At 41.7% G+C, this 14425-nt stretch overlaps 2 protein-coding genes across 3 annotated transcripts; one reads left to right on the top strand and one right to left on the bottom strand.

Annotated features, from left to right (window-relative positions):
* Positions 1 to 839: 839 nt before the first annotated feature.
* LOC5507427 (tRNA pseudouridine(38/39) synthase) lies at positions 840 to 3979 on the bottom strand. Its single transcript, XM_001628038.3, has 2 exons — positions 3423 to 3979; positions 840 to 2897 (listed from the first exon to the last, which is right to left on the bottom strand). Exons 1-2 carry the CDS (start codon positions 3937 to 3939, stop codon positions 2020 to 2022), a joined length of 1395 nt encoding a protein of 464 aa, XP_001628088.2. The 5' UTR covers positions 3940 to 3979; the 3' UTR covers positions 840 to 2019.
* Positions 3980 to 4194: 215 nt separating this feature from the next.
* Positions 4195 to 14109, top strand: LOC5507425 (isocitrate dehydrogenase [NAD] subunit gamma, mitochondrial). 2 transcript variants are annotated; one of them, XM_048733587.1, is made up of 14 exons: positions 4195 to 4313; positions 4704 to 4828; positions 5258 to 5299; positions 5459 to 5547; positions 5859 to 5919; positions 6260 to 6322; positions 7051 to 7120; positions 7976 to 8109; positions 9354 to 9456; positions 12036 to 12182; positions 12537 to 12631; positions 12970 to 13030; positions 13289 to 13396; positions 13596 to 14109. In XM_048733587.1, the coding sequence occupies exons 1-13, from the start codon at positions 4218 to 4220 to the stop codon at positions 13385 to 13387; spliced, it is 1185 nt and encodes a 394-aa protein (XP_048589544.1). In that variant the 5' UTR covers positions 4195 to 4217; the 3' UTR covers positions 13388 to 13396; positions 13596 to 14109. The 2 variants fall into 2 exon arrangements, with proteins under 2 accessions (XP_048589544.1, XP_048589543.1); XM_048733586.1 differs by having other exon boundaries at positions 13289 to 14109.
* Positions 14110 to 14425: the final 316 nt, after the last annotated feature.

Raw genomic sequence — 14425 nt, 5'->3', positions numbered from 1 at the left:
CTACAAAAAACCTCTACATATTTCAGATCTTTCTAATAAAGTTAGCGCACAATAGCTGTTTTCTAAATAGGCCGTAGTTTGTTTAGGGTATTATAATAATTTATATAAATGAAATGAAGTGCATCTGGAAGGTGTGCTGGAAAACACGTCCATGTTTCCGGCCATGTGAGAAGAAAATTAGAATTAATTCAATCACTCCTGCAATGTTTTTTTTTTCGAATGAAAAACCCGAGATAATTTGCGCAACAAAAAATAGCGGGGACCTATAGTATCGATTAGAATGATAAAACGGCGGAATATCGGGGTCAAAAACACAAAAGAACGCAAAAGCACACACTGAAAGCCAGAAACACGTTATGTAAGAGAGCAAATTCGGGTTACGCATATTTACCATAAATACTACTTATTGGAAAACGGTAAATCATTGCGAACCAGAAGACAAACTGTCTAACGACGCACTCATCGAAATGTATTATAGAAGTTTACCGACTAGTTATAAAACATCTTTTTGCTGCGTTTACCAAACATCCGGAAATACTAAACGAACCCTAGGGCGACCAGAGCTGTCACGCTAACTTCAAGTGGGGAGTGTTGTCACGCTAACTTTCAAAGGGAAGGTTTGTCACGCTATATGTAGGCCGGTATATCACGTTAACTATGAGCTGGAAGTATTGTCACGCTATCCTTAGGCAGGCAGTATTGTAACTCTCTCCTCGAAAAAACGTATATGCACGCTATCCTCGGCAAGTTGTCACGTTATCCTCATGAAGATAGTGTTGTCACGCTATCGGCCTCGTTTTTCTTTCGAAATATTTTAGTACAATTCTAAGCACATTTCAAATGAAGAACGAACATTTTAATTTAAAAATTCTATTAATAATTTGAAATACCTACAGTAACTACAGTAGTAAAAAAATTCATTACTCTCTCGACCATGGGGTCGTACAGTATTTTGAATTGAATTTTAAAAATTCTCCTTCTCAGCTAGTTTTATTTCTTTATAAATGCCACTCATTGACCTAATTAAGTAACGTGGGTTTGCCTTTGCTTGAGTACTATTTTATAGTTAGAGTAGAATGATAAAAAAGGAACAGTCAAATTATTAATGCTTTTGTTTTTAATTGTTGCACAGGTTCAATATTTACTCTATCAATCCATGTTATATTTTACTGGCCTTTACGTGCCATTTCAACAAGAATGTGACAAGCACAACATTTTCTCCCTTTTATTTCTCTGCAATGTAATCCCTGATTACTGTAACTCGATCTAAGCAAGTTCAAAATGCCTGACCCACATGGATTAGCCTGATTATTCGTGAACCACTCTACTAACACCCTAATTCTTTGCTGTTAATACTAGTTGTTGTTACATAAAGTCTGAAGCTGTACCGGTGGTGAGAAGTATCCACAAGCCAAAAAACTCATAAATGCAAAAAGGAGATCAGGATACTTGCGCAGCAGTCCAACTGATGAATGGATTTAAGGATTTGCATCCACAGGAGTGGCCACTTTTTAGACAACCCCTCCCACATTTTTTTTAAAAAGGGTCTGGGATTGTTGACTGAATCTTTCAGATGCATATTTAATATTTTGGGTGATTTCACCACATGTGCCCTATCATATCCGTGGGCCCTCGCATCTTTCATGAACAAAGAAAACTTTACTCTCTTTCTGAAGTAAGTATATGCCCCTGATCCAAGCAATGTGATAGAAGCTAATATTCAGCCAAGATATAACATAGTAATTTCTCTTCTCAAAATTAAGCTAGAGTTGGTTTCAGAAAATACCTAAATTGGAAAAGTGGTGATTTCTTGTCAGGTAAAACCAAAAAAAAGCATTGCTCGCAAACATTAGTAGAACCAGGCAGCTAGATAACAAAAAAAATAAAATACTGCAAAAGTGCAAAAGTAAAATATTATGACATTGCATTGTTACAGTATATAAACATCATTCTAACAAAGGCATATTCAATCACTCTTATGATTTTTACATACTGTACATTATATCCACCTGACAGTCATTACAAGGTGAATGGTTCTTTACCTGACTTTCTGCGCTTAGCATTAACACCCTCCAACTTCTCCTCCAGACTCTCACACACAGCTCTCTTACACAGCTTCTTGTGAGTCTTGACCGCCTGGCCAGGAACAAGGCCACTGGACTGGTACAGCAGCATAGGTTTAAATGAGGACCAGTTTGTCAAAGGATTTCCAGGAATTTCAGCACTATCAAGACTGGCTAGAAGCTCCTGTGCAAGAGTTGCCTTTGTTGCATAAGTATTCCATAGTTGTTGGAGGTTCTTGGTGACAGATTCTAGAACTTGTGGATCATAGATCCAGGTAATGCCTTCATAGACACAGTCGTAGAGTACAAGGGGAAGCTCAGATGCCATGTTGTACTGGGGGCGCTGTGGGCATTTTTCAATGTCCAGCAGCCAATCTATCACTTCCGGTTGCTCTAACCCTTGACCAACCATCAGTAAAATAGACATCATGCATCGTACTTGATGCCAGAGAAAAGCAGATCCACAAATGACAGCTTCACACATCTCATACCCCCTCTGCTTTGCCTTGTTTTCACCTGGAGCACTGTATGTTGCATTGCTCACCTTTTGCACTTTAAAAGAAGTGATGTTTCTAGTGAACTGAATTACACCATTGGCAACATCCATTTTGCAAAAGTTTCTAAAGTCATGCTCGCCTTCTAGCTTTTTGGAAGCAAGATTCATCAAGTCAATGTCCAAGTTTGCTGAAGGAAATAAATACTTGTACTTTCTGTAGGAGCAGCTGAAGCGAGCATCAAAGTCAAGTTCTACTGGAGCCCATGCTAGAACTCTGATTTCTTTGGGAAGGACTTTGTTGAGAATGTCAACATATAAAATTTCCTTCATTGTTTTACCTGAAAATTAACAAGGCACATTATCAGATAAAATCTATTGATAACTAATCGGCCACCAAAATCAGGGCCCTTTTTCTGTTGAATCAAAGATTTAGCAACATTAAATGTAGAATACTGTTGTGTAGCTGGACTAAGTTCAAATGTCAGGACATTGAGGTCTGAAATACTGTACTATACTGTATGTACCTGGAGCAGAATACCAGTATGCATCTTTCCAAACAAAACAATGTTAATGTACCTCTATTTTGCGGCCTCCCATGGGGAAGTTACTAAGTGTCAACTAAGTAGTGGTTGGCTGCTTAAAGTAGGTTCAAAAGAAAAGCTATGGAAACATGGTATACTTTAACAGAGGGTTCAAAAGGAAAGCTATGTAACCATGGTACACCTTTATAGTGGTTAAGAAGGAAAGCCATGTAACTATGGTATAACTTACGATACAAAACGGTGCAAAATTTCTAAGTTGCATTTGTCATTTATGCCTATTTCTTGTCACCTCTTGTAATTACATTGTCAAACAAGGCATACCTTTAGTATCTCGACCAACAGAAGACTCTTGCCTTAGTATAACTCCTGGCCCTTTGTCAAGGTTAGTTCGGACATTAAGTGATATAACTTGTCCGAAAGCACTGACTCCTTTGTCCGTCCTACCGCAACGTGAATAAGAGCAACTTTCCCTGGACTTTACAAGGCAAGCTTTGATCAAGGCATCGAACAAGTGAGCTTCCACAGTGTTATCTATTTTCTCTTGGCTCGCAAAGCCGTGCATATCCCACCCAAGGTAGGACAGTCTCAGAGCTATGCGTCTGGTGTTGTAGCGGGAGAAATCAAACTCTTTCCGCGGTTTGGACTTGGCACGTTTGATTTGAACGCAATCTGGATCAAACTCTCTCGTTTCTTTGCAAGAATCTGATATCGTTGCATTAAGAGGCGAAGTTTTCGTTTTCTTCATCAGTATTTTGTTCTCTTCGCGTAATCGTTGAATTATTTCAATAAGTTCGCCTCTTGTCGCTTTCTCCAGAAGTTTGTTACTTCCATCCGCCATGTTGAATATAACCCATGTTCCATCACGCGGTGAATTTGGCGGTCAATACACAGGCATCCCAACAAATCAGAAAAAAAAACACTATTTTTTTACCAGCAAAAGAATTTCAAAACCATACCAGAAGGCTAAAAATAATGAAGTGCTGTAATTCTTTTTTTATTTCTTTGAAAAAGTAGCATCAATTCGGAAAAGTTAAAGTCACATTATTATTGATGGGTTACCTGTGTATGTATATGTTTACATGTTGCCGCTGTATAGTCAAGAGCCCACAATCCAAAATGGCTGCCGTGATTCGAAGAATACTCAGTAATGGATTCTCTCGTTCAAATTTGCTACAAGCAACTGTTAGGGCTGCTCCGCAAGTAATAAAAAAGGTATAGCAATAACGTAATTGATTGTATTGAGAAAGCTTAGTGTATTGTCCAAGAAAATTAAAACGTTCATAAATTTGACACTTTTTTGCGTGCTACTCCGGTCATCGCATCGGTTTTAAAGGGTAATCGGTGTTTACTCTAGAATCGTTTGTAGTTAATTGTATTTTTCTCCGTTATTCTTTTGATACAGGTATCCAGTTGGGAACAAAGTTGTAGTTTTAAACTATATCATGTTTAAAGGAAAAGCCAAAATTATATGTAGGTGCTGATGAAACGAAAAAAAAAATCTTATTTGACCAAACCATGAAAAAAAGGCACTTGCTGTTAACTGTCAACAACCAAGCCATATTTTCAAAACACTAATATTTCTTCTTGGCATAATGTTCTTAGAACTTGGCATACCATCCGCACCATGTTCCTCCCCCGGCAAGGTATGGAGGTCGCAACACCGTCACTCTTATTCCTGGGGATGGCATTGGACCGGAGATGGTGGTAGCTGTACAGGATATTTTCAGGTAGAGTTTATACCATCAAGAAAAAAAAGTCTGTTGCCAGGGAGGGGGGGGGGGGGTTCTTCATGGTAAAAGTGATAGGGATGCTCGTCAGAAAATTAAAAAAATACATCTAAAAAATACCTTCACACCTAAAATTGCTACCCTAAAAATACCCAAGAAGCGCTAAAAAATACCATTTCTAAGAGAAAAGCCTATTTTTTCTCGAAAACCCCCAAAATTCCTTGAGGCCCGATTTTGACCCCTTAAAAATAAGACGAGCATCCCTATCAGGTCGACCTGGGAAGAACTTCCCTCCCGGGGTCTGGTGCCTTTACAAAGCAGCCAACCTTTGGGACCAAGACTGTTTTGTATCAGCATTGAGTGAAAAGCAAGTACTTTGTTTTTGTTTTTTTTTTAATTGTTGTTAGAAAAAGGTTGTCTCTGTTTCAGACATATTGGTGTGCCGGTTGACTTTGAGGAACTAAATCTTAGGTAAGTAAATCTTCATTTAGAATATCATTTTAGGCCTAGACATTGCTAGGTTGATCCCCAGCAAATACCTACCCCTCTCCCTATACCCCTTCAGACTGACATTTTGTACATATATGTACTATATCGTACTATATATATATGTTAATCTGTAAATTTCAGTGGGCTTGACATTAAGGACGAGGATTCTTATTTGGGTGCATTTAATGAGGCAATTACTTCCATCAAGAGAAATGGTGTTGCAATGAAAGGTAAAAAGCAAGCTTGATTATAATCATATTTAATCACATTCTCACCCTTTTATTCGTAACTTACTTTAAAAGAGCACTGCATCTATTATATGTTTACACACATCAGCACCAGCGTGGCCAGTGATGGAATGCTAGCACAGTCTTATTAACTGTGCAGTTTGTCAACTGTGTTTGTTACTGCCCGTTAGTTGAATGTGTAACATTGTCATACAGTGTCTTCTTTATTATGTTAATTTGTGTTCATTTGCATTTTTGTTCAATCTTTTGTAGTAAAATATATAGTAAAAGTACAATAAACTTTTATTTTACAGGAAACATTTTCACCCCTTTGGATGCAATTCCTGGCTTTCGCTCTTTGAATCTAGAACTTAGGTAATGGTCGCCTTCAACCTGTACGGTTACTGTAGGAGTAATTACAAGTTTTTTTTTATTTACCACTTTGTGCATAGTTATTAATTTACGTCTTTTTTCTATTTTATCTTTCTTTACTGTACTTGATATTGATTCCAAGTGATCAATGCAACTGTAAGCACATTGGTGGCTCCTCCCGTGTTTTATAAGATAGATACAGTAGATCGCTTGGCAGTAGCCCAACAAACATAAGGTAATGGTCTTGCAGAGTTAGTGTGATCGCTGTAGTGACCAGTCTACCACTCGAGTGCACAACCAACTCCTCACTGTTCTAACCATTGTTGACCTTGTCTCTTATCAGAGTGCACCTAGATCTTTTTGCCAATATCGTCAGGTGCAAATCTATCCCTGGCATCCAAACCAGGTAAGATCTGGAAACTAATACCACATTCACACCAGCACTTAAAGTGAGGACACAGAAAGCAGGTTTCTCATTGGCTGAACATTTTTTTTTTTCAAAATGTTTACGGTGTTCAAGCCAAATCTGATTGGTCAAAGCTGTTCAGCATGGCCAGCTTTCTGTGTCCTCACTGTAAACCAGTTCAAAGGTGGTTTTAACTGGTTTAAATCTCAATCTCCCAAGAGTGGACAGAACTGAGACGAAAACTGAATAGACTGTGCTGTACATGTTACTAAGTGATCATTTAGCTAGTAAGAACTCAACACAGTGAGAAACATGGCAAGTTATCAGGCAAAGAAAAACATTATTTAACTAAACATGGTTTTAGTGTGAATACATGTGAGATTTACACAGGAGGACATTAACACAGTACTCGAACTATGCAAGAAGGGTGAGGGAAAAATCAAGACGAGGAAGGTTAAAAATGCAACAGAGGTGCTGTTGGTGGCATGTAGCGCTTGGTAATAGAAGAAGTAGTATGATGGCAACAATGCGATTGCTTACAAGGAAAACAAAATATTTTTACACCATTTAGTAGCTTCCCTCGCTTTCCTCATCAAGAGAAGCCGTCAACATGTAAAATTGTGTTTAGAAGAGGATACAGTAGTAGTTGTGAGCTATACTGCTCTTTGTAATTGCCTATACCAACTTATTTTTTATTGATATTGTTGTTTATTGTTTGTTGCTTGCAGGCATAATAATGTTGATCTGGTCATCATACGACAGAATACAGAGGGAGAATACAGCCATTTGGAACATGAGGTTTGACATGTTCTTTAAACTGTCAACCAATAGTAGAAAATCAATGTCTAGTCCATAATAATATGTGATATGTGCATTTATATAGCGCTTATATCAACCATGTTCTAAGCACTTTACATTTAAAATTCTAATGTATTAAGAGTGTCCCATCTTGGTACTGAGGAACACAAGCTTCTAGTAAGCTCACATACGTTCAACAAGTCAAATTCTGGGCCGAGAAACAGAAAGATACTACTATCCATGTCTCGACCGGGAATCAAACCCGTTTCAGCAGAGGTTAGAGGCCCCATACGCTGACGCGCCAACACACTGGGCCACCTGTGGTGAGAGGCCCCATACGCTGACGCGCTAACACACTGGGTCACCTGTGGTGAGAGGCCCCATATGCTGACGTGCCAACACACTGGGCCACCTGTCATTCCAATACCAGCTACTATTGCAGTCAGTATCCAAGATAATTCAATTCTTTTAGCAACATGTCTCTATTGCTCAGACTAAGGGCTTATGCTCAAAACATTATCCTCAAAGACGAATAAAACATGAAACTTGTGTTGATTTATCTCCATCCTGTTTCCACAAAACCTATAGACACAAACGTTGTAAGCTACTAATGCTAGCTCCCCCCTTCCTCACCTGGATACTTCTCTCAGTACTGCCTACTAGCTGTAGTAGATATAGCCTTGGGTTCTTAGTAGCTGCTCTTTTAGTCTAAGATGGATGGATACAATAGTGGCTACTAAACATTGTGGGCATGTTTTCAAAGTTTGAGGGGGAATGATCAAGTGTATGTTACAAGGATTTAACTTTTTTTCCTTCTGTATATGGCTTAATCGGTTATTCTTTGCCTTGTTTTAGAATGTATCTGGGGTTATTGAGAATCTTAAAGTGACCACAGAAGAAGCTTGCATGAAGATTGCACAGTATGCATTTGATTTTGCTGAGAAACATGACCGGAAAAAGGTTACTGCTGTGCATAAAGCAAACATAATGTACGTAGTAAACATCATGTACAGTACATAGTAAACATCATGTACGTAGTGAACATCGTGTACGTAGTAGACATTGTGTACGTAGTAAACATCATGTACGTAGTAAACATCGTGTACGTAGTAAACATCGTGTACGTAGTAGACATCATGTACGTAGTAAACATTGTGTACGTAGTAAACATCGTGTACGTAGTAGACATCGTGTACGTAGTGAACATCATTGTACAAGGCAAACGTAATGTACAAAGCAAACATGACATAGTAAACATTGTGTATAGTAAACATTGTGTATAGTAAACATTGTGTATAGTAAACATTGTGTACGTAGTAAACATCATATACGTAGTAGACATTGTGTACGTAGTAAACATCATGTACGTAGTAAACATCGTGTACGTAGTAAACATCGTGTACGTAGTAGACATCATGTACGTAGTAAACATTGTGTACGTAGTAAACATCGTGTACGTAGTAGACATCGTGTACGTAGTGAACATCATTGTACAAGGCAAACGTAATGTACAAAGCAAACATGACATAGTAAACATTGTGTATAGTAAACATTGTGTATAGTAAACATTGTGTACGTAGTAAACATCATATACGTAGTAAACATTGTGTACGTAGTAAACATCATGTACGTAGTAAACATCATGTACAAATCAAGCATCCTATACATAGTAAACGTCATGTATAAAGCAATCATCATGTACGTAGTAAACATCATGTACAAAGCAAACATCATGTACGTAGTAAAAATCATGTACGTAGTAAACATCATGTATGTAGTGAACATCATGTACAAAGCAAACATTATGTACATAGTAAACATCATGTACGTAGGAAACATCATGTACGTAGTAAACATCATGTACAAATCAAGCATCCTATACATAGTAAACATCATGTATAAAGCAATCATCATGTACGTAGTAAACATCATGTACAAAGCAAACATCATGTACGTAGTAAAAATCATGTATGTAGTAAACATCATGTACAAAGCAAACATTATGTACATAGTAAACATCATGTACGTAGGAAACATCATGTACGTAGTAAACATCATGTACATAGCAAACATATAGCCAGGATTTGTCAAACAGAGGGGGGATTGAAAGCAATACAGTTTTTCAGTAGTTGAGGGATGTGGGCGCCCTTTCAGTCATAGCCTGATTCTAGTATATCTGGTAGTTTTGCTGGTTAAAGTGTAGGTTTTTATGCCTATTATTTGTTCTTTTTAGGAAAATGGGAGATGGTTTGTTCTTGCGATGCTGTGAGGAGATGTCACACAGCTACCCAAACATTGAATTTAACAGCATGATTATTGACAACTGCTGCATGCAGGTGAGGTCAAGACCTTGTTACATCCAGGCTATCCTCCTCATTCCCCCTCTTTTGCCTCCACCCTGCCCCAACAAAACCCCTCTCCAGTACCCAACAATCCCCCCACATAACCTCTCCCTAGTACCCAACCATGCCCCCACATAACCTCTCCCTAGTACCCAACCATGCCCCCACATAACCCTTCCATAGTACCCAACCACGCCCCCACATAACCCCTCCCTAGTACCCAACCATGCCCCCACATAACCCCTCCCTAGTACCCAACCATGCTTCCACATAACACCCTCCCTAGTACCCAACCATGCCCCCACATAACCCCTCCCTAGTACCCAACCATGCCCCACATAACCCCTCCCTAATACCCAACCATGCCCCCACATAACCCCTCCCTAGTACCCAACCATGCTCCCACATAACCCCTCCCTAGTACCCAACCATGCCCCCACATAACCCCTCCCTAGTACCCAACCACGCCCCCACATAACCTCTCCCTAGTACCCAACCATGCCCCCACATAACCCCTACCTAGTACCCAACCAAGCCCCCACATAACCCCTCCCTAGTACCCAACCACACCCCCACATAACCCCTCCCTAGTACCCAACCACACCCCCACATAACCCCTCCCTAGTACCCAACCATGCCCCCACATAACCCCTCCCTAGTACCCAACCATGCCCCCACATAACCCCTCCCTAGTACTCAACCACACCCCCACATAACCCCTCCCTAGTACCCAACCATGCCCCCACATAACCCCTCCCTAGTACCCAACCATGCCCCCACATAACCCCTCCCTAGTACCCAACCATGCCCCACATAACCCCTCCCTAGTACCCAACCAAGCCCCCACATAACCCCTCCCTAGTACCCAACCATGCCCCCACATAACCCCTCCCTAGTATCCAACCATGCCCCCACATAACCCCTCCCTAGTACCCAACCATGTATCCACTAAACCCTCCCTAGTACTCAACCACACCCCCACATAACCCCTCCCTAGTACCCAACCATGCCCCCACATAACCCCTCCCTAGTATCCAACCATGCCCCCACATAACCCCTCCCTAGTACTCAACCACACCCCCACATAACCCCTCCCTAGTACCCAACCAAGCCCCCACATAACCCCTCCCTAGTACCCAACCACGCCCCCACATAACCTCTCCCTAGTACCCAACCATGCCCCCACATAACCCCTCCCTAGTACCCAACCAAGCCCCCACATAACCCCTCCCTAGTACCCAACCATGCCCCCACATAACCCCTCCCTAGTACCCAACCATGCCCCCACATAACCCCTCCCTAGTACTCAACCACACCCCCACATAACCTCTCCCTAGTACCCAACCATGCCCCCACATAACCCCTCCCTAGTACCCAACCATGCCCCCACATAACCCCTCCCTAGTACCCAACCATGCCCCACATAACCCCTCCCTAGTACCCAACCATGCCCCCACATAACCCCTCCCTAGTACCCAACCATGCCCGCACATAACCCCTCCCTAGTACCCAACCATGCCCTTACATAACCCCTCCATAGTACCCAACCATGCCCCCACATAACCCCTCCCTAGTACCCAACCATGCCCCACATAACCCCTCCCTAGTACCCAACCATGCCCCCACATAACCCCTCCCTAGTACCCAACCATGCTCCCACATAACCCCTCCCTAGTACCCAACCATGCCCCCACATAACCCCTCCCTAGTACCCAACCACGCCCCCACATAACCCCTCCTTAGTACCCAACCATGCCCCACATAACCCCTCCCTAGTACCCAACCAAGCCCCCACATAACCCCTCCCTAGTACCCAACCATGCCCCCACATAACCCCTCCCTAGTACCCAACCATGCCCCCACATAACCCCTCCCTAGTACCCAACCATGCCCCCACATAACCCCTCCCTAGTACCCAACCATGCTCCCACATAACCCCTCCCTAGTACCCAACCACGCCCCCACATAACCCCTCCCTAGTACCCAACCAAGCCCCCACATAACCCCTCCCTAGTACCCAACCATGCCCCCACATAACCCTTCCCTAGTACCCAACCACACCCCCACATAACCCCTCCCTAGTACCCAACCAAGCCCCCACATAACCCCTCCCTAATACCCAACCATGCCCCCACATAACCCCTCCCTAGTACCCAACCATGCCCCCACATAACCCCTCCCTAGTACCCAACCATGCCCCCACATAACCCCTCCCTAGTACCCAACCATGTATCCACATAACCCCTCCCTAGTACCCAACCAAGCCCCCACATAACCCCTCCCTAGTACCCAACCACACCCCCACATAACCCCTCCCTAGTCCTCAACCATGTATCCACTAAACCCTCCCTTCTTCCCCGCCTTGCATTCCCCAGCCTACATAGTACCCCAACTTGCCTAGACAGCATCTCCCTAGTGCCTTACCAGCCCTCTCGAACCCCTTCATAATACCCCCTCTCTACAGCTACAGAACCGACACATGCCCAATACATACAGCCTGAGTCCGATAATGTCTGGTTGTCCATGATTCTCTTACACCCTGCCCCTCTGATCAACTTATCTGTCTTTTGTAGCTTGTTGCACATCCTCAGCAGTTTGATGTGATGGTTCTTCCCAACCTTTATGGCAGCATTGTCAGCAACATTGGTGCATCCCTTGTTGGTGGACCAGGAATTGTACCAGGAGAAAACATTGGTGGTGATTATGCCATCTTTGAGTCGGTGAGTGATCTCTAGATTAGTTGTCAGACTCCTAAGGAGGTCAACCTTACTATATAACGCACCCTTACCATACAGATACTGGTGTGCCAGGTGTATATAAAACCTCTGATGGCCACTGACCTTTTGCCTGTCCCAAGTGGACACTAAAAATGAATTTTAAAACATGCCCTTTAAACGGCTAAAATTTTATTTCATAAAGTTTAATTTTGTTTTGTAAAGTACCCTTGGGTAAAAGTCTCTATGAAAATCCAGGAAGTTTCAGCTACTTATACAAATCAGACGTTTATGACTGTTTTATTCTTAAGGCATGCCTGCAGGTTAGGTTATTCCTTATATGGTTATGATTATCCACAGGGATCCCGACACACTGGGCTTGATATCCAGGGCAAGGACATCTCTAACCCAATCAGCATGCTGTTTGCAAGTACACTGATGTTGGAGCATCTAGAGTGAGTACTTCCTTATAAGGTATTCTAGGAAACCCAGGAAATTCTAGGAAACCCTTCCAATACCCCTTTATATTTTCAAGTAGCCCCCCTTCTCCACTTATAGAACTATAAAACATATTGAGAAAATGTGGCATGTTTCCAAGAGAATCATTGATTCTTGTTTTATTTTCAAAATTATATAAAGGACTTTTTGAGGGAACCAATTACCTAGAATCAATAGGGGAAAATAAGCTGGAATAAGCTTAAAAGAGAGCTTTTTCTGCAGTAGCTTGCCCCAGACACAGCCTTTTAACGGAAAATTGTTTGACGGAACCAAAATGACTAGACCTTTTATTCAGATTCACAGCGTATGCTGACTTGATCAACAGTGCAATCCTAAAGGTTGTACAGAGAGGAGTGGTGAGTACTCGTGTGATGGTTTTCCTATTGTTCTGGGGAGTTACTGATTGGCTAGTGCAAGCATTGACGTCATGACATGCTGTCACAGTCCACAGCTGTACAGGCCACTCCATATTTGGTAAATATATCCATATATACCGGGAGTTCTATACTCCCGGTTTGGCTCTGCCAGCATTTACCAAGGGTAGTGAAAGCAAAATCAGTATTTCTACACGTTCTATTTTATCTATTTAGTAACGTTATTCCTGTTACTTTCAGCTAACCGCTGACGTCGGTGGCAGTCACACTACGACCCAGTTCCTCTCGGCTTTGAAGTCGGAGCTCGACCAAGTCTCCAGGACTAGAAAAATCTTTTGAATTTTATATGTGCGTACTGAATGCTGAACATTTATTTCGAATCTAATGTACAAATGGTATCTGAAAAGTTGCTCGACAAGTTGCTCTTTTTAAATAAGGTATAAAATGAAAAAGACTCTTAATAGTTTATTGATATGTAAAAAATAGTTAAATTATATCTACATTCATTAAGAGCTTGGGGTGATTTTCTCTTTTTCTTTTCTTTAAGAAATCCAATCACGCCGCCATTATACGCTCCTGCTCAATGCCGGGTAACACAAGGCATCCATTCCCATCGGCTAATTTAAGCGAGTAACCGTTGCATTTTAATGTATAAACAATAACAAAGGAGTGGTTGATTGACATTCTTTAATAGAGTTCTATTGATGTTGGCCAAGCCAAGAATATGACCGCTGCAGGGGTATGTAAATATCTGAAAATAGGGGGGAGGACCTCGGACCACCCCTAACTCCGCCCCTGCCCTTCGCTGTTTTCTCCGCCATAGTTTATTTCTCCTTTAGTGGGTTTTTGTGTGGTTACTATTTGCGTTTCCTAAAGAATCTCTACGAGGAAAAAAGTCAATATCGTCACTACGCGTAGTGGAAACCTTAGTTGAAACAACGGACCGGTCATAGAACGAGTTGCTTGTGGCGCTATAAAAAAGACCTGCCTTAATATTGTAGATGTCTTTATTTTGTGAATCTATCATAGTTAAATATATAAAATAAATCAGGGTTACAGTAGTTCGGCTTACTCCTTACAACAGAAATGATATAGAGCAGATTGCCTAACAAATACATTTTTAAGGTCTCCCCATGTCCCCCGAATATTGAATGTGCTTGCCTGTTCGCGATACCGTAGAAAAGGAAATGCTTGGTTTTCGGGGCAGGCGCGGGGGAAGAGCGGGGGAGTGGGTGCGAAGGGTACGGGGAAATGTCATTTCTTATTGATCGGTCGTCAAATATTATGTTGTCAGGGGGGGGGCACAACACAGAAACATTTAGAAAATATAGGAGGGCACAGCCACGCCCCTACTGGTCATTTTCTTATAATTTTCCA

This window comes from Nematostella vectensis, chromosome 10 (genome assembly GCF_932526225.1).
Source record: "Nematostella vectensis chromosome 10, jaNemVect1.1, whole genome shotgun sequence".
Classification (NCBI taxonomy): domain Eukaryota; kingdom Metazoa; phylum Cnidaria; class Anthozoa; order Actiniaria; family Edwardsiidae; genus Nematostella; species Nematostella vectensis.
Note: the sequence above shows the minus strand (reverse complement) of the source record. Positions and strands in the feature narration are given on the sequence as shown.